General features: G+C 39.6%; 3 protein-coding genes across 3 annotated transcripts in view; 2 read left to right on the forward strand and 1 right to left on the reverse strand.

Annotated features, from left to right (window-relative positions):
• LOC125457850 (ubl carboxyl-terminal hydrolase 18-like) overlaps positions 1 to 5,955 on the reverse strand; it is a 45,917-nt gene extending 39,962 nt beyond the window's left edge. The window contains exon 1 of the mRNA XM_048542540.2: positions 5,426 to 5,955. Within this exon, the coding sequence (XP_048398497.1) occupies positions 5,426 to 5,680 (255 nt within the window). The 5' untranslated portion in view covers positions 5,681 to 5,955. The remainder of the gene's footprint in view (positions 1 to 5,425) is intronic.
• A 2,773-nt stretch (positions 5,956 to 8,728) lies between these two features.
• On the forward strand, positions 8,729 to 10,173 carry LOC125457925 (uncharacterized). The gene is made up of 2 exons (XM_048542722.2): positions 8,729 to 9,152; positions 9,753 to 10,173. Exons 1-2 carry the CDS (start codon positions 8,918 to 8,920, stop codon positions 9,923 to 9,925), a joined length of 408 nt encoding a protein of 135 aa, XP_048398679.1. The 5' UTR covers positions 8,729 to 8,917; the 3' UTR covers positions 9,926 to 10,173.
• Positions 10,174 to 17,531: 7,358 nt separating this feature from the next.
• Positions 17,532 to 18,886, forward strand: LOC132210505 (uncharacterized). The gene is made up of 2 exons (XM_059650865.1): positions 17,532 to 17,954; positions 18,555 to 18,886. Exons 1-2 carry the CDS (start codon positions 17,720 to 17,722, stop codon positions 18,725 to 18,727), a joined length of 408 nt encoding a protein of 135 aa, XP_059506848.1. The 5' UTR covers positions 17,532 to 17,719; the 3' UTR covers positions 18,728 to 18,886.
• The last annotated feature ends 5,291 nt before the right edge of the window (positions 18,887 to 24,177 follow it).

Consider the following 24,177-nt stretch of genomic DNA (forward strand, 5'->3'; position numbering starts at 1 on the left):
CACAAAGAGAAAGGTCCTTTTTAAATTAACCTTGATGCGATTAACCAGAGTCAGTCATTCTTCCTCACCCAAGACGTTAATAATTTGGAGCATCTCATCTGAAACACTAATAAATGGGGCTTGCTCATAACAACAGTCACAGTGGCAAAGTCCTGGAGCTTCCTTCCTAGCAGCACTGAGTATATATCTACATCCAGCATCTACAGTGGTACGTGAAGGCAGCTCACCATCGCATTCTCCAGGACAATTGGGAATGGACAATAAATGCTAGTCAAGCAGCAATGACCACATTTCATGAATGAAATTTTAAAAATGATTAAAAACTTCTTTTTAAGATTGTTAGGAAATGGGATATTTAATCACAGAGAATAGAGGAAACTGGAATTTTCAAAACTAAATGTTGGATAAATATTTGAAAGCAAAGGGAGATTCAAGGCACTGAGAGAAAACAAGATTAGTTTTCAACTACTCCAATAATGAACATATTGCATCTGTGGGGTGCCTGTGTTGCAAATGCTTAGGAATCTATCTGGTTGATTGCAACTTTGTGATTTATGTGTGGTTCAGTATTAGAAGCAGAAAGGAGATGTATTTGATAAGGGATCATAAAACTTGCCTTTTGTTATGGCATGGAGACAGACAGACAAATAAAATGAGCCTTTCTATCTCTGTATTCGTAATTAATTAATACTTCTAGTAAGTAATAAGTAAAATTAATACTTTCAAAAACCAACAAAATTGATCCTAATGGTTTCTAACCAAATTTTTGAATAATGTTTCCCAGATTCTGTGAATAACCAATTCCAGACACCAGTTGCTGTCTTAATCAAAATCTTGGCAGCTTATTACCAATTATAGTGTTCAGCAGAGCAAAACGTAAACCTGGGTTTCCAGCCCTACTCACACAAAAGGCAGACAGAAAACACAGTTTAGGGATAAATCAAAGAAAATAACAAAACTAGCCAGATTAGCTAGAAATGATTTTCATGATGTATTGTTCCACAGGCATAGATGATGGTTTCTTCAACAATTTTCTGAAGATGTCCACCAGGGTCACATTTACAGTTCATTCAGGCAGTAATAACTGTGATTTAGTTTTTTTATTCTCTGAGCTTCCAAGAACTGCTAAGGGGAGGTAGGCAGGGAGCTGTGAAATCTTGATGCTGTAGTATTAGTGGCTCTTTTATCGTAAACCCAGGCCAAAAACCCAACTCAAACTCTGATCATTTCCTGACAGACTGACAGTCTCCTGTACAGTTACCATCCCACATATGCCACCTACTTGAGCAAAAGGTCTTTTCCAGATTTGCTGCAACCAATTCTGAAGTATAGATCTAATTAATTGCCATCTTCTGTTATCTGGTTAAACATAATGCTCTTCCCCAGTGATGAAGCATCTGCCAAATCTTTCGACCAGGAACCAACCAGCAATTAATTTCCAGGCCTCGTCATCCAATTAAACAAAGTCTTTTTTGATCTATAACAAAGTGTGGAGCTGGATGAACACAGGAGGCCAAGCAGCATCTTGTGCTGCTTGGCCTGCTGTATTCATCCAGCTCCACACTTTGTTAACTCGGACTCTCCAGCAACTGCAGTTCCCATTAGCTCTTGTTTGATCTATTTTCCTTTTAATACCAACTGTTATCCTGCAATCAAAAGTCACCGTTACCAGTTTACAGCTCCAAACCAAAATTAATAAAAGTATAAAATAAAAATAATGTGACGGCTCCAACACTTCTCAAGAAGTAGAACTTCTTTGACATGGTTGAACAATTTATAAATACCTCAAGTAAGCAATTCTTGAATGCACTGATGAGATTAGTACTTTTGATACATTTAAGATTGCTTCAACATATGTTTCATTCACCTTTCTTGAATGTGTGGAACTTGAATTCGTTTCAGAAAAAATCTTATGTAAAATAATATTTTCTATTAAGTTGGAAGCATATTGCTTCTTCATAAGTCAATCCACTACTATGGATTTAATAAACCTAACTTCTCCAAGAATTAACACAGCAATGTAAAGCACAGACAGTCCTTGCAACAAGATGTCATTTTTCAAATAAATGTATGAAAAAAAGTGAAAATGTATATTTTTTATTCATTCCGTCAATTTTAAAAATTGTTCATGCTTACTGTGGATTCCTTTCTGGGACCTTTGTTTATTCCATGACACTTATTTTGATTGTACATTTCATGTCTGAAAACTCAAGATCAGATTTCTCTCCTGTTTGTTTCATTGTATGACCTATCTGGAAGTCTTTGCTTTTAATCAACAGAGCATATATCAGGTCAATTGAATATACTGTGATATAGAGTGAATCCATTATAAAATTTCAGCTATTTCATTAGTCTATATTCTGCTGCGATAGATCTTTTAAACAAAAACAAATAAGATCTGTAAACTTGTCAGCAATGTATTTATGAAATAAGTAAAGGAAAAGAAAATTTAGTAGGGAAGTCTTACATACTTTTAGAAGCTTTTTTTGCAACAAATCAGTCTATAAATTGTCGATATATGAGATAAAGCAACTCTTAGGAGTGTTTTAAATGTGTTCTAACCACAAGCAGAATATTTAGATTTACTTGCCAAACCAAGTTATTAGACTGACGTTGGTGTAACATGTTAGGCCTCTTAGGTCCCTGACCCTGTGCCCTTCAGCTATTGTCCTGGAGTACTCTGCTACTTTAGACTTTTAAACAAAAACAAACATGATTAATAAATTTACCAAAAATGTAGCTAGTTGACAAATCTGAGGTGATACATTTTGGGTCGAAGAATGAGGGAAATCTAAAGAGGCCACAGAAAGCGAGAGATGTGGGTGAAAATGCATACAAATGGTGGCAAGGTAGGCTGAGAAATTAGTCAACATGAATATGGGATCTGGGCTTTATAAAGGCATAAAATACAATAGTATGGAAGATAAGATGAACCTTTAGAAGACACTGGTTCAATCTTAATGGAAGCATTGTGTCTGATTCTGGGGCCACACTGTTGAAAGTTTGGCAATGGGGAAGGGAGCGGAAGAGAACATATAAAATTGTTTCAGAAATGATGGACTTTACTTCCATTGACAGATTGAGGTAACTGTGATTGCTATCCTTAGAAGTTATGAGAGATGTGTGGCTGAATTACGGAAGATTTTCTTTAAATGTTGAGAACTTTGGCGTTGGAACTAAACTGTTTGGCAAAAAAAAACAAAGGCAACATGAAGAAAAATGCTATTTTTACAAAAGAGAATTTGGTAAGATGCTGACAAGAAAATATTTGGAAGGAAGGAGAGGAAGTAGGATGAGATAAATTGTTCTTGCAGGGAAGTGGACAAACTTGATGGACCATTTTGTCTCCTTCTGTGCTATAAACATTCTATGATTTTGTAAGACACAAAAACAAAAGTGCTGCAGAAACACAGCAGGTCTGACAACATCTGTATTTTTTTAAAAAGTTAAAATACTGCTGATTTGTGTCTTCTGTGTCAGCATTCAGGTTTGGATATGAAAACAAGTTTAAGAAAAAATATGAAGAATAATTTTGAAGACAGTAATCTTGAGCATAATTTGTTCCAAAATCAGCAACCAGGCACAAAGTTTCCACTGTATAAAACCATCACCTCTTCAACATTGTCATGGACCAGACTAGAACCCTCAAAATATATTAAGAAAGAAGCCTAGATCCTAATTTTGTATTTTTTTAAGGTAAATGTGAGATGCTGTGTTCCAGATGTAATTTGAACGGTCAAACTACTTGATGTTAAGCAAAACACAGTTTATTGAAACACAACTGAAAAAATTCCATCCACCTGTCTTTGTATTCATTTTTATTGTAGAAGGCTGTTTTGGAAAATGGTGTGCAACTCTCGTCTCCCTGCTGAAGGAAGGATGTTGTGAAACTTGAAAAAGCTCAGAAAAAATTTACAACAATGTTGTCAGGGCTCGAGGGATTGAACTATTGAGAAAGGCTGAACAGCTGGGACTATTTTCCCTGGAGCAATGGAGGCTGAGGAGTGACCTTATGGAGGTTTATAAAATCATGAGGGGCATGGATAGGGTAAATAGACAAGGTCTTTTTCCACAGAATATGGGGATCCAAAACTAGAGGTTTTGTATCCAAAAATGGATACAAAGACAAGTTGATGAAATTTACTCGGTCCAGTCAAACTGCAATTCCAGTTATCAATCACATTAAACGAGGAGTATCAATATGATGAAATATTTTAATCTTGTGATGATGTGTGGCTTTAAGTGGTTGTTTTGTCCTTTTTCTTTGAAAAGCGAAGTTTTAACACAGAGTTTACAGAGCTGTCTAGTGAGAGGGGCAAGATTTAAAAGGGACCAAAGGAACAACTTTTTCACACAGAGGGTGGTGTGTGTATGAAAGAAGCTGCCAGGCAAAGTGGTGGAGGTTGGTACAATTTCAACATTTAAAGGACATCTGGAGGGGTAAAAAAGGTTTACAAGGATAAGGGCTTAATGCTGGCAAATAGAATTAGATCTAGGATATTTGGCCCGGAAGGATGAGTTGGACTAAAGATCTGTTTCCCGGCAGTACATTTCTAAGACAGTTTAAATATACCATATAACATGGTAATTACAACATTTCAAGATATTGTTTATATGAAGTGTGCGTTGAAACATCTCCGAAATCATGAGATGAAAATGTCCTCTATTCTATCACTGGCAGCTGGGCCTCATGAGAATTTTCTAAATTTTGAATTTCATGAGACAAGCAAGAAATTTCCTGTGCCTCTCAAGGTGAACAATTAGCTGCCTGTGGAAATCAAAATGCTGCAGCACATTCTTGCACACACGCAAATCCCTGGCCATGTAAAATCCAGTGCAATGGCAATCAGGTGCTGTCAGCGGCACTAATTCAACCCAGCAACTCTTGTTATTTTCTAATCAATCTGTTCAGCACGTGGACTCCTGGCTCAAAGGTAGGGACAGTACCACTGCATCACAAACGCCTTCCCATCAACCCGTAATCTGTGCTTGTCTATTAAACTGGAGAACTGTTTCACCCGTGGGCGGCAGTGTGTTTTGATTCCCGTCATGCCCACCCTATAAGAACGGCGTGCATTGTTATAGTGCCTTTTACAATGTGAAACATTCCAAGCATGCTGTCAAACAAAATTTGGCAGAGGGATTACCAATGCAGAATGCCTTTCTGAGTGTATCTTTACAGACAGGATTCCAGATTTTGAATAAATGCCGAGCCTTAGATGTTGTCAAAATGCAAGATTATACCAGTAAATCATTTGTCTTTAGTGTTCTATGACAAGTAACAAAGAGAATTGGCGGTGGCGAGAGGAGTAAATATACTTGGGGGCAGTTGGGGCGAAGGACATAAACTCACAAATATCCTTTCCTTTGCAGAACTCTAGTAATTAGCAGGAGACACGGTAGCAGGGATGTGTTCCGTTATTACCTGTGTTGTTCGCGTCTTCATGAGCTGTGTCTGCACGGACAATGACGGGGCGCCGTCCCGGTTTACAGAGGAGCCGGGCCTCGTCGCTGTGACCTGGAGCTCGGAGCTCACTGTAGCTCGGCTCTGCTCTGTCCTCCCGACATTCTTCTTGCTGTGCTCCCAAGTATGGGATACCTCTGTTGCAGACCTGGGACTTCTCTGACACGACCTTGCAGGTTCGGAGCGACGACAATCGGTGACTTTCCAGGATGCCATAACTGCAGCTCTGAAATATTTACAGAAGCTGCGGTCTTTGTCATCGTTTCAGAACAGGGAGAGAAAGCGAAACTCTCCGTTCCTGTTGCTTGGCACAACTGAAGCTTAGCGACACGCACCACTGCAAATGCAACCTCCAGAAATGCACACCATTCACTGATTTACTTTATTGTCACATTTCCAGCAACCTTTTTTATCGCCTAAAAAAACTTCGCAAACAGGGCAAGATTTCGAACTAAAGCTAAGGAAATTAGTACTGTAGGGCTGACTGCTTGTTTTGGCGCGGGAGGGTACACTGATTGTGATTGCCAGAACTAACGTGACCCACACAGTAACGTTACTTACTTACAGAAGTTTGCTTGGTTTTTAAGGCTGACGAAGTTGAGACAGAGTCCTAGAGTCACAGATCGGAATCAGTCACAGCACGGAAACACACCGTTCACTCCTATTCGTCCAAGCCGACTCTGTAGCCTAAATTACTCTAGTCCCATTTGCCAGCGTTTGGCCCTCATCCCTTCCTATTCATGTAAGTATCCAGATGTCTCTTAAATATTGAAATTGTACCAGCCTCCGCCACTTGCTCTGACATTTCGTTCCATAGAGGCACCACCCGCGGGAAAAAAAGTTGCCCCTTAGGTTCCTTTTAAATCTTGCCCATCTCACCATAAACCATACCCTCAGGTTTTGGATTCCTCTACCATGGAGGAAAAGGCCTTGGCTGTTCACTCTGCCCATGACCCTCGTGGTTTTAAAAACTGCTGTAAGGTCATCCTTCAGCCTTTGACACTCCAGGGAAAATAGCCCCAGCCTATTCAGCCTCTCCCTATAGCTCAAACCCTCCAACCCTGGCAGCATTCTTGTTAATCTTTTCTGAACCCTTTCAAGTTTCACAACATCCTTCCTATAGCAGGGAAACCAGAACTAAACAGAGTACTCCAAAGTGGCCTAACTAATGTACTGTACAGCCACAGCACGACCTCCCAACTGTTATACTCGCTGCACTGACCAACAAAGGCAAATGTACCAAATGCCTCAGATAACAAAGTGTGAAGCTGGATGAATTATCCCATTATCACTGTACTAAATGCCTTCTTCACTGTCCTGTCTACCTAGGACTCCACTTTCAAGGATCTATGAGCCTACATTCCAAGGTCTCTTTGTTTAGCAACACTCCCCAGGACCTTATTATTAAGTATATAAGCCCTCCCCTGATTTTCCTTTCTGAAATGCAGTACCTCTCATTCGTCAAAATTAAACTTCATCTGCCACTTCTCAGCCCATTGACCCATCTGATCAAGGTCCCATTGTGCTCTGAGATAACTTTCTTGGCCCTCCACTATACTACCAATTTTGGTGCCATCTGCAAACTTCCTAACCATACCTTCTACATTCACATCCAAATCATTTATATAAATGACAAAAAAGAGTAGACCCAGCACCAATCCTTGTGGCACACAGCTGGTCACAGACCTCCTGTCGAAAAAGCAACTCCACCACTTCTGTCTCCACCTGTCAAGCCAGTTATGCATCCAAATGGCTAGTTCTCCCTGGATCCCATGTAATCTAACCTTACTTATTGTAGGTGCACACACAATGACTGTAGAGCTCTTGTGGTACAGTGGTAATGTCCATATCTCTGAGCCAGATGGCCTGGGTTCAAGTACCACCTGTGTAAGACGTGTGTAATACTATTTCTGAATGGGTAGATTTTTAAAAATCTGCACCGTGCCTTTAGGAGAGAGTTCCAAGCATAGGACCGGTGATTGTATTTCAACATCAGGATGGTGGGAACTTGCATGTGGTGGTTTTGCCATGAATCTGCTGCTCCAGTCCTTCTGAATGGTAGTAATCATGTGTTTGGAAGATGCTGCTTAAAGAAAATTAAGGAGTTGTTGTAATTATCTTGTAGGTAGTACATGCTGCTGCCACTGTGCATCAGTGGTATATGGAGTAAATATTTGTGGATGTGGTGCCAGGGTGAAGTTGTGATCTAATGGTAATGTCACAGGACCAGTAATCTTAAACCCCAAGCTGAAGTTCTGGGGACCTACTTTCAAATCTCCCAGGGCAGATGATGAAATTTTAATTCTTTTAAGAGAACAAAGCCAGATTAATGGCAACTATGCAACCACTGCCAATTGTCACAAAAATACCTGTTTGGTTCACAGTGACCGATAGGTAAGGAACTCTACTATCCTCAACTGGTTAGGCCTATTTCTGACTCCAGACCCTCAGCAATGTGGTTAACTCTTAGGGATGGGCAACTGACCAGTGACACTATATTTTATGAATGAATAGAAGAAAAGTGTGAGGGGCAACCAAAGCTGGCCTTGAGGTGAATGAAGGGGGATCTCATAGACATTTAAAAAATTCTAATAGAATGAAACAGTTTAGATGTGGGAAGGATGTTCCCAATGTTGGGTGAGTCCAGAACCTGGGGTCATAGTTTAATAGTAAAAAGACTGAGAAAACATTTCTTCACCCAAAGAATAGTAAGCCTGTGGAATTCATTAACACCAAAAGTGATTGAGGGCAAAACATTCAGTTCTCAAGCATGAGGTAGATATAGCTCTTGTGGCGAAAGGGATCAAGTAATATGGGGCAGAGTGGGATTAGGGTACTGAGTTCCGTCGTCAACTATAATCATGTTGAATGGTTGAGCAAGCTAGAGGGGTCGAATGGCCTGCTCCTGGCTTGTATATTTTTTCTGTTTCAATGCCATACCACATTAAAGCATGAAATTACATACAAGTCAGCGCCAAGAGAATTAATAAAGTGTGTAACTACTGTCGCTATTGATATATATGTATAAACACCAATTGAACAAAACTCTCCCTTATATAGTCATAATGTTTTCCAATGTCAGCAGCTCCGAATCAAAATCCACAATAATAAAACTGTAAATAATCAAGCCACTATGCCTCAACCAGGGTTGCAGTGTGGAAAATACAGATTACCTTTCCAAACACGGCAATTTTTTTTTCTTTATTCACTTGTGTCAGTGAAAGCCATAGGCTGGGCCAGCATTTATTGTCAGTCACGAGTTGCCCTTCAGAAGGCGGTGGTGTGCAATATTTTATTGTGTTATGAGATGGCCTTAATGCTGTAAAGCACTTCTCAATTTATTAAGGGGATTTGACATGGAGCAAATTGAGGAAGTTGTTTTCAGTCGCAAGCCAATGAGTTCGTTTAGTACTTTTCTTCAATCAGGCTGACCAAAATCAAAAGTGAAACTGAATGCACCAACGGTATTTGCAATTGATCTTGAAAACTACGCACCAAATAGATTGCAAGTTCCAGTCTATACAGACAGATACAGGCCGGAAAATGGGGAAAATCTATGAAGTATTTGTGCTGGGATTGAAAGGGGAAAGAATAACTGTTGATGTTTCACAATCTGAGACAGAATTTCACGCAATGCCCGTTCACAAGTTTAAGGAGCTCTTGCTGAAGAAAATCCCTGGAGGAACAGGTACATGGGCAATAATTGCATAAAAGAGTAGCCTTGTCAAATTCGTAACAATAATCAGCTAAAGAATCGAATGGTTAATCACATCGCCTGGTGGTACGGGTTGAAAATTAAACTGCATGATACCGATTCAAATCGGTGGATTTTTAAGCGTCTACTCCAAACATTAGAATTTAGCTTTCCGGAGGGATGCGGGGTCTAAATCTATTTAAATTTAACATTGGAATAAGAACTAACCATAGTGTGTACTGGTGATAATGGAAACTGCAGATGCTGGAGAATCCAAGATAATGAATCCAGCATCTGCAGGTCCCATTATCACTGATTCCAGCATCTGCAGTTCCCATTATCACTGATTCTTGGATTCTCCAGCATCTGCAGTTCCCACTATCACTGATACAATTTTAACCACACTGCGAAGACTCTTCCAGGGATGCACCCTCTCAGATGAAGGGTCTAGGCCCGAAACGTCAGCTTTTGTGCTCCTGAGATGCTGCTGGACCTGCTGTGTTCATCCAGCCTCACATTTCATTATAGTATGTACTGAGTTTTTTTTCAGATTTGTTTATTCTTCTCCGTTTCTCTTTGTGTTTTATGGATTAGCCGGGGCAAACGAATTGCGCCTTCTTTTTGCCGAAAAACATTTGGAGGATAACAAAACATTCTCTGACTACAACATCAAGGATCAATCAACAATCCTTTTGGTGTTACGTCTGCCCGGTGGAGTGGTACAGAGAGAAGGTTTCGGAGGCCTTATCATACTGCTTAAAAAATGACATTCCAATTACCTGATGGATCTGTCCAATCGAACTCTGAAAACCCGAAATCGCTATGTTATTCGAGGAAGCTGACATTACCGAAATGTTAACGTCACTGCGTGTTAATTACTTTAGAAATATCTTTCATAGCATTAGTACGTATGTGCTATGATAAATCACAACTTGTATTTTAACATTGAGCCTGTAGAAGAGCTTGTTTATTTGTTCTCTCCTCATAAGTGATCTTTTGTATTCCTAATAAATTTCACACATTGGCAATTTATATAATTATGATGATTTGTTTTAGTTTTACAGTGTTGGGTAGTGGCTCAGTGGCTTGTCCAGCCTTTATGGAGGGTCAGTTAAGAAACAATCTAAGTTATCTGGTTCTGGAGTGATATGTAAAGGCAGGCACTTTTCCTTTCTAAATGTTGACTGAAAGAGATGGCTTTTTAAAAAAAAGTTGACAGTTTTATGGTGACCGTTGCTAAAACTGACGTTTAATTCCAGATTCATAATGAATGTTCCAAATTTAAGCTCATCATATGTGATTAACATACAAGTAGATTGGCTGGCAGCAGAAAACAAAGAGTATGCATAAACCAGAGATCAGCAAGATGTGATGTGTGGGGTCCTGCAATTATCTACGCTGAGCCGTTTTCACAACCTCAATCAGTGATATAGTTGGGGATTGAAGGAATAGTGGCAGATGACATAAAGCAAACGAGGAAAGCATATTGTGAAGAGGTAATAGGAACTGCAAATGCTGGCGAATCTGAGATAACAAGGTGTAGAGCTGGATGAACACAGCAGGCCAAGCAGCATCTTAGGAGCAGGAAGCTGATGTTTCGGGCGGAGACCCTTCATCAGAAATGGGGGAGGGGAAGGGGGTTGTGAAATAAATAGGGAGAGAGGGAGATGAGGATTGAAGATGGCATAACAAGGCTGCAGAGGCTGTATATAAGTTGAGCAAATGAGCAAAAAATTGGCAAATACAGTATAATGTAAATATAATAGAAAAATATGAAGTTGTTCATTTGGGAAAAATGAATGTAAATGCGTGTATAATTATATATTATATAAATGGAGAACTGCGCACAATTACAAGTTACAGAGGGACCTAGATGTTCTTGACATGTCACAAAAAGTTTGTATGCAAGTAGAGCACGTGATTAAGAAAGTTAATAGAATGATATTCTTCATTATGAAAAAATTTGAACATAAGGCTAAAGATGTGATGTTTCAGTCATACAGAGCATTAACAAAGCATCATCTCAAACTCTGTGAGGTTTCCGTCTCCTTACTCAAAGACGGATGCAAATGCATTTGGAGGCAGGTCAGAAAAGGTTTATTAATTTGAGACCTGGAAAGAGCAGGTTATCTTATCGGAAAGATTTGGCAGATTGGCTTCTTTTCACTAGAAATTAAAACAGTGAGGGATGATTTGATTGAAGTCTTTAAGATCCTGGATGATCTTGACAAGGTGGCCAGGAAAGGATTTTGTAGGTGAGTGCAGAACTAGGGGACACTGTTTAAAATTAGGGCTTGATCTTTGAGGACAGGGATGAGGAGAATTTTTTTCTCTCAGAATGTTCTCAGACTTTTGAACACATTATCTCAGGAGGTGGTGGAAGTGTGTCATTGAATATTGTTAAGACAGATATGGATAGATCCATGTTAGGCAAGGTATCAGTGGTTATTGGAATAAATGGAAATGTGGAATTTGGATCATGAATGGATCAACTACAATCTGTTAATGGTAGAGCAGCTTGAAGGATTGATGTCTACTTCTGTTCCTGTTTGGTATCTTTGTACGTATATTCGTACTTTGATTTATACTTCCGTCCCACACATTTGCTTGAACATTAAGAATACTAGTCCAGTGGCATTTGCACTACACTACAGCTGATGAAAATGATGATAACAGTCTATAGCATTTTGAGATTCTAAAATCCAACTGCAAAGTGCACAGACTTAGACTCAAGAAAGGAACGGTTCATATTGCATGAAACCTAAATCCTAAATACTGACTTTGTCACGGAATAAGTTCAGTGATTAGAAAGTTGTTTTCTTTGATATATGCCAGAATCATAACTAGCAAGTCTTCAGGAAAGAAAATCTGGATCTTCGGGGAGCAGCAATCATCATTAAATTTCAGCTCCACTCAAACTTATACCCTGATTCAATGTTGCTTTGAGTTTCTTGCCACGTCTTGTGTGACCACCTTTCCGAGAAATGCAGAAAGCAACAACTTCTCAGAGAGCTCAGTCACAGTGGAATAGAGTTTGCTCCTCTTTTAATGCTCTGCTGGAATGGGTGCAAGGATAAATACATGAACATGAATAGGTAAGATAGATAAATGAGTATGATAAGTGGTCAACTTGGTGAATTAAGTAGGTAGGTGGATTGGTAATGGCTGGGTAGGCAGATGTTTAAGGTGTTAGGCAAGTGGAGTGCCTAGGTCAAGGGTCAGTCAGACACAGGGAGAAGGTGCAAACACCACACAGACAGTTGCCCAAGAGTGGAATTGAACCCAAGTCCTTGGTGCTGTGAGGCAACAGTGCTAAACACTGAGCCACTGTGAAGAAGCACAAGCAACAGAGACATTCAACAGTTCAGACTACATCTGCTGAGAAATTAGTCAAGTATAATGCACTGCATGTTGTATTTTGGAATAGATTCCAGATATGACAACTTTGTATCATTAAGACAGGTATATGACATCATAACATATGTCCTTCTGGAGTAAAAATGCAGGCCTCACTTTCACATTCTTTCTATATAATGGAGTTATTGTAGTCAATTAGTTATGTGTGTGTATGTGTACTGTAGTAACATCAACAAACACAGAACTTCAGATTTATTTGCACATCTGTGATATTATTAGCCTGTCAAAAGATAATGTAAATAAACTTAAAGATATCTCGCTCAACAGAATCTGTTTATCGGTGGTTTATAGTACGCAGGGTAACATAAACTGAAAAGTACAAATAGCATCTTTGCTTATAATAATTTTGTCAACTGACTAATCATGATCTATCAATTGTTGCTCTTTTATCTGATGAATGTCTCTGTCATCTCTGTTTTTTCCTTTTGAATAATTGGCTATGATATTGACAAAGATGCATTTCCTGACCAGAGGGTTGGAGTTTTAGTCAACGCATCGGCACACATTTTTAAAAATGGGATGCCAATCAAGATGTCAGTGTAGAGGGGTGGTTTGAAGCAAACTACTGCTGATGCTAGCGTTCCAGGTCCCGAACCATGCAACTCCATGGTGGGGTTTGGGAAGGACGTTGAACTGATGCTTGACATTGCAATGAGTCAGATCAAAGGATGATGTCCGAATTCTGACTGACGAGTGGGTGCAACTACTGAGTGTTTGTGGAGGTGTTTTGGATGGAGTACTTCAATATGGGAGGGATGTTATGGGGTCTATACAAGGGAAGCAGGTAGTTTGGAGCATCAAGAGGGTACACCTGCTGGCCGTGCTGTAAAAGCAGTTATGTCTTCCCCAAAACTGTCTTTTCCTTCCAAGATCTAGGGAACTTGAATGGTCAGGATTCAATCTGCAAATGGAAGTTACCATATGATTGCAACCTCATTATTTCAATGACAACTCGCTTCCAGGGAGTGGGTTAGCTGCTCTCCATCTTGTGTTTTGCCTCAATTAAACCCAAAATAAATGGTTGTTTCATCATCAGAGAAGAACAATTTAAAGACCATTATCCTCAAATTCCTCAGCTCATGGAAGAGTTGAGTGTAGTTATTCACTTCAAGGATGTTGATGTTACTGGCAACGGCAGCCTTTATTGGCTCCCTCCTCATTTAAAATGTTCTGGTAGCCTTCTCTGTTGAACAGTTCCTGTGGTGTAGCTATCTTCACAGAGCTGTTGTGGAGAGTTTTGCTAGATTTCTATTAAGTTCAGATGAAGAAACAATGATTTATGCCCAAATCAGGACATAATGTAACTCGAAGAGGAATTTCGAGTGGTGAATATACCTATGCCCATCCAGAAGGGCTATTCTCCTGTTTTTATATATTTACATAGAATGGACTCAGAACAACCCCCAACCCAACCCTTACATTTCCCTGGCCCTACTATCCCTATTCAGCTTCACTTGTACAATGACCATGTGTTGTTAGCCACAGCACAGTTTTATTTCATTCTCTGCAATGTTTGATGCATTGTAGCAACACATAGGCTTTATGGTCGATGGACTGCAATGACCAATACTATGGGTTATCTCCTAACTTACCAGGATTCCAAAAGTATTGCCACTGAATTTCTAGGTTACTGCCATTTAAAATAAAACACACAAAATGAGGAGGAAATGTATAAGCCAATGTAATTTAATATATCCCTGTTAATTGAAGTGAACTTTGAAATCAGGAACAGGGGAAAAAGAACTATGAAACAAATGCTATATGGGTGTAATCTTCATATCAAACAATCTCCAATTTCCATAAACACCAACTCTTACTGGAAAACAAAACCAGAGTAAGAGTGCCATTTCAAGTATTGTAGTCCTAGCTGAGAGTAATACTGCAGAAGTCAGCTGTCAAAGTAAAACCTGGCATACATTACAAGTTTCATTTTTAATTTGTTTACTGTGGAGGTCAGTTCCTGTACATATTTATAAGGGGATGCCAATGTACTTTTAAAAAGAGAACATAAGCATTTACTACAGTACAAAGAAAAAAAATCTTAAACTTCAGTACTCAAGTCAACAACAATTAGAATGATCTCATCACTTTAATATCAGCAATATCCTGACAAAAACTCAAACCTCAGTGAAAGGCTACTTTTATCACCCTGCTAAACCTTCTTGCTCAGTTGGCAGAGCTGCAGTTGTTTTCCACACAGCAAATTTCAGCAGTTATGCCTCTTCCCCCTGCATCAAATTGCTTTCAGTTTCTTTTCTCTCTCACTGGTGCAAGTAAAATTAAAGTATAGAAACACACAAAAAATTAGCTCCAAGCTGGCTTGCTGGTCATTTAGCAAATATCACATGACTTCTTGCTAATGCTGTTTCAAAATCAATGTTTTTAATTGGCTGAACATTTTGTAAAAAGTCAGATCTTCACAGAACTGGAATCAAAAATCCATTTTCCCCATTTTAGAATCCAAGTTCTTAGATATTATGAAGCTTCATAAGTGCCTGTTTAATGGCTGACACAGTCTGCACAGGTATGCACACACAGCAGAGGTAGACGTCACATGACTACAGAAAACCAACCATACACCAAGTAAAAGATAATAAAATGTGAGGCTGGATGAACACAGCAGGCCCAGCAGCATCTCAGGAGCACAAAAGCTGACGTTTCGGGCCTAGACCCTTCATCAGAGAGGGGGATGGGGAGAAGGTTCTGGAATAAATAGGGAGAGAGGGGGAGGCGGACCGAAGATGGAGAGAAAAGAAGATAGGTGGAGAGGAGAGTATAGGTGGGGAGGTAGGGAGGCGATAGGTCAGTCCAGGGAAGACAGACAGTTCAAGGAGGCGGGATGAGGTGGTAGGTAGGAACTGGAGGTGCGGCTTGAGGTGGGAGGAAGGGATGGGTGAGAGGAAGAACAGGTTAGGGAAGCAGAGGCAGACTGGGCTGGTTTTGGGATGCAGTGGGGGGAGGGGAAGAACTGGGCTGGTTTTGGGATGCAGTGGGGGAAGGGGAGATTTTGAAGCTTGTGAAGTCCACATTGATACCATTGGGCTGCAGGGTTCCCAAGCGGAATATGAGTTGCTGTTCCTGCAACCACGAAGTAAAAACGCATTTCTCTGATCATCGCTCTTTTTGTAAATGTACGAGAAATTGCATGGGCTATTATTTATATTTATTAAGCTCTTCCAAGTAAGTATTATAATTGATCAAAAGAAAATTATAATTCATTAATCAAACTGTGTGTAAACACTTGCCATTCCATTCCATGGTCTCTGTCTATGCATTACATACATAGTCCATAGATCACACAAACGACTTAAATCCTAACTGAGCACGTGCACATTGTTATTAGCTGTTCACCTGTTAACAACTCCTCAGTCCTTGGGTAGTGTGCTGTCGCTGGGGAGTGTCACTCTTGTGGAAAGTGTTGTTGCCATGGTCACTGGGGTTGCCGATCCAATTCTATTGTTCCATGTAATCTAACCTTACTAATTGTAGGTGCACACACAATGACTGTAGAGCTCTTGTGGTACAGTGGTAATATCCATATCTCTGAGCCAGATGGCCTGGGTTCAAGTACCACCTGTGTAAGACGTGTGTAATACTATTTCTGAATGGGTAGATTTTTAAAAATCTGCACCGTGCCTTTAGGAGAGAGTTCCAAGCATAGGACCGGTGATTGTATTTCAACATCAGGATGGTGGGAACTTGCATGTGGTGGTTTTGCCATGAATCTGCTGCTCAAGTCCTTCTGAATGGTAGTAATCATGTGTTTGGAAGATGCTGCTTAAAGAAAATTAAGGAGTTGTTGTAATTATCTTGTAGGTAGTACATGCTGCTGCCACTGTGCATCAGTGGTATATGGAGTAAATATTTGTGGATGTGGTGCCAGGGTGAAGTTGTGATCTAATGGTAATGTCACAGGACCAGTAATCTTAAACCCCAAGCTGAAGTTCTGGGGACCTACTTTCAAATCTCCCAGGGCAGATGATGAAATTTTAATTCTTTTAAGAGAACAAAGCCAGATTAATGGCAACTATGCAACCACTGCCAATTGTCACAAAAATACCTGTTTGGTTCACAGTGACCTGTAGGTAAGGAACTCTACTATCCTCAACTGGTTAGGCCTATTTCTGACTCCAGACCCTCAGCAATGTGGTTAACTCTTAGGGATGGGCAACTGACCAGTGACACTATATTTTATGAATGAATAGAAGAAAAGTGTGAGGGGCAACCAAAGCTGGCCTTGAGGTGAATGAAGGGGGATCTCATAGACATTTAAAAAATTCTAATAGAATGAAACAGTTTAGATGTGGGAAGGATGTTCCCAATGTTGGGTGAGTCCAGAACCTGGGGTCATAGTTTAATAGTAAAAAGACTGAGAAAACATTTCTTCACCCAAAGAATAGTAAGCCTGTGGAATTCATTAACACCAAAAGTGATTGAGGGCAAAACATTCAGTTCTCAAGAATGAGGTAGATATAGCTCTTGTGGCGAAAGGGATCAAGTAATATGGGGCAGAGTGGGATTAGGGTACTGAGTTCCGTCGTCAACTATAATCATGTTGAATGGTTGAGCAAGCTAGAGGGGTCGAATGGCCTGCTCCTGGCTTGTATATTTTTTCTGTTTCAATGCCATACCACATTAAAGCATGAAATTACATACAAGTCAGCGCCAAGAGAATTAATAAAGTGTGTAACTACTGTCGCTATTGATATATATGTATAAACACCAATTGAACAAAACTCTCCCTTATATAGTCATAATGTTTTCCAATGTCAGCAGCTCCGAATCAAAATCCACAATAATAAAACTGTAAATAATCAAGCCACTATGCCTCAACCAGGGTTGCAGTGTGGAAAATACAGATTACCTTTCCAAACACGGCAATTTTTTTTTCTTTATTCACTTGTGTCAGTGAAAGCCATAGGCTGGGCCAGCATTTATTGTCAGTCACGAGTTGCCCTTCAGAAGGCGGTGGTGTGCAATATTTTATTGTGTTATGAGATGGCCTTAATGCTGTAAAGCACTTCTCAATTTATTAAGGGGATTTGACATGGAGCAAATTGAGGAAGTTGTTTTCAGTCGCAAGCCAATGAGTTCGTTTAGTACTTTTCTTCAATCAGGCTGACCAAAATCAAAAGTGAAACTGAATGCACCAATGGTATTTGCAATTGATCTTGAAAACTACGCACCAAATAGATTGCAAGTTCCAGTCTATACAGACAGATACAGGCCGGAAAATGGGGAAAATCTATGAAGTATTTGTGCTGGGATTGAAAGGGGAAAGACTAACTGTTGATGTTTCACAATCTGAGACAGAATTTCACGCAATGCCCGTTCACAAGTTTAAGGAGCTCTTGCTGAAGAAAATCCCTGGAGGAACAGGTACATGGGCAATAATTGCATAAAAGAGTAGCCTTGTCAAATTCGTAACAATAATCAGCTAAAGAATCGAATGGTTAATCACATCGCCTGGTGGTACGGGTTGAAAATTAAACTGCATGATACCGATTCAAATCGGTGGATTTTTAAGCGTCTACTCCAAACATTAGAATTTAGCTTTCCGGAGGGATGCGGGGTCTAAATCTATTTAAATTTAACATTGGAATAAGAACTAACCATAGTGTGTACTGGTGATAATGGGAACTGCAGATGCTGGAGAATCCAAGATAATGAATCCAGCATCTGCAGGTCCCATTATCACTGATTCCAGCATCTGCAGTTCCCATTATCACTGATTCTTGGATTCTCCAGCATCTGCAGTTCCCACTATCACTGATACAATTTTAACCACACTGCGAAGACTCTTCCAGGGATGCACCCTCTCAGATGAAGGGTCTAGGCCCGAAACGTCAGCTTTTGTGCTCCTGAGATGCTGCTGGACCTGCTGTGTTCATCCAGCCTCACATTTCATTATAGTATGTACTGAGTTTTTTTTCAGATTTGTTTATTCTTCTCCGTTTCTCTTTGTGTTTTATGGATTAGCCGGGGCAAACGAATTGCGCCTTCTTTTTGCCGAAAAACATTTGGAGGATAACAAAACATTCTCTGACTACAACATCAAGGATCAATCAACAATCCTTTTGGTGTTACGTCTGCCCGGTGGAGTGGTACAGAGAGAAGGTTTCGGAGGCCTTATCATACTGCTTAAAAAATGACATTCCAATTACCTGATGGATCTGTCCAATCGAACTCTGAAAACCCGAAATCGCTATGTTATTCGAGGAAGCTGACATTACCGAAATGTTAACGTCACTGCGTGTTAATTACTTTAGAAATATCTTTCATAGCATTAGTACGTATGTGCTATGATAAATCACAACTTGTATTTTAACATTTAGCCTGTAGAAGAGCTTGTTTATTTGTTCTCTCCTCATAAGTGATCTTTTGTATTCCTAATAAATTTCACACATTGGCAATTTATATAATTATGATGATTTGTTTTAGTTTTACAGTGTTGGGTAGTGGCTCAGTGGCTTGTCCAGCCTTTATGGAGGGTCAGTTAAGAAACAATCTAAGTTATCTGTTTCTGGAGTGATATGTAAAGGCAGGCACTTTTCCTTTCTAAATGTTGACTGAAAGAGATGGCTTTTTAAAAAAAAGTTGACAGTTTTATGGTGACCGTTGCTAAAACTGACGTTTAATTCCAGATTCATAATGAATGTTCCAAATTTAAGCTCATCATATGTGATTAACATACAAGTAGATTGGCTGGCAGCAGAAAACAAAGAGTATGCATAAACCAGAGATCAGCAAGATGTGATGTGTGGGGTCCTGCAATTATCTACGCTGAGCCGTTTTCACAACCTCAATCAGTGATATAGTTGGGGATTGAAGGAATAGTGGCAGATGACATAAAGCAAACGAGGAAAGCATATTGTGAAGAGGTAATAGGAACTGCAAATGCTGGCGAATCTGAGATAACAAGGTGTAGAGCTGGATGAACACAGCAGGCCAAGCAGCATCTTAGGAGCAGGAAGCTGATGTTTCGGGCGGAGACCCTTCATCAGAAATGGGGGAGGGGAAGGGGGTTGTGAAATAAATAGGGAGAGAGGGAGACGAGGATTGAAGATGGCATAAAAAGGCTGCAGAGGCTGTACATAAGTTGAGCAAATGAGCAAAAAATTGGCAAATACAGTATAATGTAAATATAATAGAAAAATATGAAGTTGTTCATTTGGGAAAAATGAATGTAAATGCGTGTATAATTATATATTATATAAATGGAGAACTGCGCACAATTACAAGTTACAGAGGGACCTAGATGTTCTTGACATGTCACAAAAAGTTTGTATGCAAGTAGAGCACGTGATTAAGAAAGTTAATAGAATGATATTCTTCATTATGAAAAAATTTGAACATAAGGCTAAAGATGTGATGTTTCAGTCATACAGAGCATTAACAAAGCATCATCTCAAACTCTGTGAGGTTTCCGTCTCCTTACTCAAAGACGGATGCAAATGCATTTGGAGGCAGGTCAGAAAAGGTTTATTAATTTGAGACCTGGAAAGAGCAGGTTATCTTATCGGAAAGATTTGGCAGATTGGCTTCTTTTCACTAGAAATTAAAACAGTGAGGGATGATTTGATTGAAGTCTTTAAGATCCTGGATGATCTTGACAAGGTGGCCAGGAAAGGATTTTGTAGGTGAGTGCAGAACTAGGGGACACTGTTTAAAATTAGGGCTTGATCTTTGAGGACAGGGATGAGGAGAATTTTTTTCTCTCAGAATGTTCTCAGACTTTTGAACACATTATCTCAGGAGGTGGTGGAAGTGTGTCATTGAATATTGTTAAGACAGATATGGATAGATCCATGTTAGGCAAGGTATCAGTGGTTATTGGAATAAATGGAAATGTGGAATTTGGATCATGAATGGATCAACTACAATCTGTTAATGGTAGAGCAGCTTGAAGGATTGATGTCTACTTCTGTTCCTGTTTGGTATCTTTGTACGTATATTCGTACTTTGATTTATACTTCCGTCCCACACATTTGCTTGAACATTAAGAATACTAGTCCAGTGGCATTTGCACTACACTACAGCTGATGAAAATGATGATAACAGTCTATAGCATTTTGAGATTCTAAAATCCAACTGCAAAGTGCACAGACTTAGACTCAAGAAAGGAACGGTTCATATTGCATGAAACCTAAATCCTAAATACTGACTTTGTCACGGAATAAGTTCAGTGATTAGAAAGTTGTTTTCTTTGATATATGCCAGAATCATAACTAGCAAGTCTTCAGGAAAGAAAATCTGGATCTTCGGGGAGCAGCAATCATCATTAAATTTCAGCTCCACTCAAACTTATACCCTGATTCAATGTTGCTTTGAGTTTCTTGCCACGTCTTGTGTGACCACCTTTCCGAGAAATGCAGAAAGCAACAACTTCTCAGAGAGCTCAGTCACAGTGGAATAGAGTTTGCTCCTCTTTTAATGCTCTGCTGGAATGGGTGCAAGGATAAATACATGAACATGAATAGGTAAGATAGATAAATGAGTATGATAAGTGGTCAACTTGGTGAATTAAGTAGGTAGGTGGATTGGTAATGGCTGGGTAGGCAGATGTTTAAGGTGTTAGGCAAGTGGAGTGCCTAGGTCAAGGGTCAGTCAGACACAGGGAGAAGGTGCAAACACCACACAGACAGTTGCCCAAGAGTGGAATTGAACCCAAGTCCTTGGTGCTGTGAGGCAACAGTGCTAAACACTGAGCCACTGTGAAGAAGCACAAGCAACAGAGACATTCAACAGTTCAGACTACATCTGCTGAGAAATTAGTCAAGTATAATGCACTGCATGTTGTATTTTGGAATAGATTCCAGATATGACAACTTTGTATCATTAAGACAGGTATATGACATCATAACATATGTCCTTCTGGAGTAAAAATGCAGGCCTCACTTTCACATTCTTTCTATATAATGGAGTTATTGTAGTCAATTAGTTATGTGTGTGTATGTGTACTGTAGTAACATCAACAAACACAGAACTTCAGATTTATTTGCACATCTGTGATATTATTAGCCTGTCAAAAGATAATGTAAATAAACTTAAAGATATCTCGCTCAACAGAATCTGTTTATCGGTGGTTTATAGTACGCAGGGTAACGTAAACTGAAAAGTACAAATAGCATCTTTGCTTATAATAATTTTGTCAACTGACTAATCATGATCTATCAATTGTTGCTCTTTTATCTGATGAATGTCTCTGTCATCTCTGTTTTTTCCTTTTGAATAATTGGCTATGATATTGACAAAGATGCATTTCCTGACCAGAGGGTTGGAGTTTTAGTCAACGCATCGGCACACATTTTTAAAAATGGGATGCCAATCAAGATGTCAGTGTAGAGGGGTGGTTTGAAGCAAACTACTGCTGATGCTAGCGTTCCAGGTCCCGAACCATGCAACTCCATGGTGGGGTTTGGGAAGGACGTTGAACTGATGCTTGACATTGCAATGAGTCAGATCAAAGGATGATGTCCGAATTCTGACTGACGAGTGGGTGCAACCACTGAGTGTTTGTGGAGGTGTTTTGGATGGAGTACTTCAATATGGGAGGGATGTTATGGGGTCTATACAAGGGAAGCAGGTAGTTTGGAGCATCAAGAGGGTACACCTGCTGGCCGTGCTGTAAAAGCAGTTATGTCTTCCCCAAAACTGTCTTTTCCTTCCAAGATCTAGGGAACTTGAATGGTCAGGATTCAATCTGCAAATGGAAGTTACCATATGATTGCAACCTCATTATTTCAATGACAACTCGCTTCCAGGGAGTGGGTTAGCTGCTCTCCATCTTGTGTTTTGCCTCAATTAAACCCAAAATAAATGGTTGTTTCATCATCAGAGAAGAACAATTTAAAGACCATTATCCTCAAATTCCTCAGCTCATGGAAGAGTTGAGTGTAGTTATTCACTTCAAGGATGTTGATGTTACTGGCAACGGCAGCCTTTATTGGCTCCCTCCTCATTTAAAATGTTCTGGTAGCCTTCTCTGTTGAACAGTTCCTGTGGTGTAGCTATCTTCACAGAGCTGTTGTGGAGAGTTTTGCTAGATTTCTATTAAGTTCAGATGAAGAAACAATGATTTATGCCCAAATCAGGACATAATGTAACTCGAAGAGGAATTTCGAGTGGTGAATATACCTATGCCCATCCAGAAGGGCTATTCTCCTGTTTTTATATATTTACATAGAATGGACTCAGAACAACCCCCAACCCAACCCTTACATTTCCCTGGCCCTACTATCCCTCATTCAGCTTCACTTGTACAATGACCATGTGTTGTTAGCCACAGCACAGTTTTATTTCATTCTCTGCAATGTTTGTTGCATTGTAGCAACACATAGGCTTTATGGTCGATGGACTGCAATGACCAATACTATGGGTTATCTCCTAACTTACCAGGATTCCAAAAGTATTGCCACTGAATTTCTAGGTTACTGCCATTTAAAATAAAACACACAAAATGAGGAGGAAATGTATAAGCCAATGTAATTTAATATATCCCTGTTAATTGAAGTGAACTTTGAAATCAGGAACAGGGGAAAAAGAACTATGAAACAAATGCTATATGGGTGTAATCTTCATATCAAACAATCTCCAATTTCCATAAACACCAACTCTTACTGGAAAACAAAACCAGAGTAAGAGTGCCATTTCAAGTATTGTAGTCCTAGCTGAGAGTAATACTGCAGAAGTCAGCTGTCAAAGTAAAACCTGGCATACATTACAAGTTTCATTTTTAATTTGTTTACTGTGGAGGTCAGTTCCTGTACATATTTATAAGGGGATGCCAATGTACTTTTAAAAAGAGAACATAAGCATTTACTACAGTACAAAGAAAAAAAATCTTAAACTTCAGTACTCAAGTCAACAACAATTAGAATGATCTCATCACTTTAATATCAGCAATATCCTGACAAAAACTCAAACCTCAGTGAAAGGCTACTTTTATCACCCTGCTAAACCTTCTTGCTCAGTTGGCAGAGCTGCAGTTGTTTTCCACACAGCAAATTTCAGCAGTTATGCCTCTTCCCCCTGCATCAAATTGCTTTCAGTTTCTTTTCTCTCTCACTGGTGCAAGTAAAATTAAAGTAAAGAAACACACAAAAAATTAGCTCCAAGTTGGCTTGCTGGTCATTTAGCAAATATCACATGACTTCTTGCTAATGCTGTTTCAAAATCAATGTTTTTAATTGGCTGAACATTTTGTAAAAAGTCAGATCTTCACAGAACTGGAATCAAAAATCCATTTTCCCCATTTTAGAATCCAAGTTCTTAGATATTATGAAGCTTCATAAGTGCCTGTTTAATGGCTGACACAGTCTGCACAGGTATGCACACACAGCAGAGGTAGAGGTCACATGACTACAGAAAACCAACCATACACCAAGTAAAAGATAATAAAATGTGAGGCTGGATGAACACAGCAGGCCCAGCAGCATCTCAGGAGCACAAAAGCTGACGTTTCGGGCCTAGACCCTTCATCAGAGAGGGGGATGGGGAGAAGGTTCTGGAATAAATAGGGAGAGAGGGGGAGGCGGACCGAAGATGGAGAGAAAAGAAGATAGGTGGAGAGGAGAGTATAAGTGGGGAGGTAGGGAGGCGA

This window comes from Stegostoma tigrinum, chromosome 14, assembly GCF_030684315.1.
Source record: "Stegostoma tigrinum isolate sSteTig4 chromosome 14, sSteTig4.hap1, whole genome shotgun sequence".
Lineage (NCBI taxonomy): Eukaryota > Metazoa > Chordata > Chondrichthyes > Orectolobiformes > Stegostomatidae > Stegostoma > Stegostoma tigrinum.

Coding starts and splice junctions, on each gene's coding strand:
- LOC125457925 (XM_048542722.2), top strand. CDS start 8,918: ATGCACCAACGGTATTTGCAATTGATCTTGAAAACTACGCACCAAATA. Junction 9,153..9,752: donor GAAAATCCCTGGAGGAACAG/GTACATGGGCAA, acceptor TTTATGGATTAG/CCGGGGCAAACGAATTGCGC.
- LOC132210505 (XM_059650865.1), top strand. CDS start 17,720: ATGCACCAATGGTATTTGCAATTGATCTTGAAAACTACGCACCAAATA. Junction 17,955..18,554: donor GAAAATCCCTGGAGGAACAG/GTACATGGGCAA, acceptor TTTATGGATTAG/CCGGGGCAAACGAATTGCGC.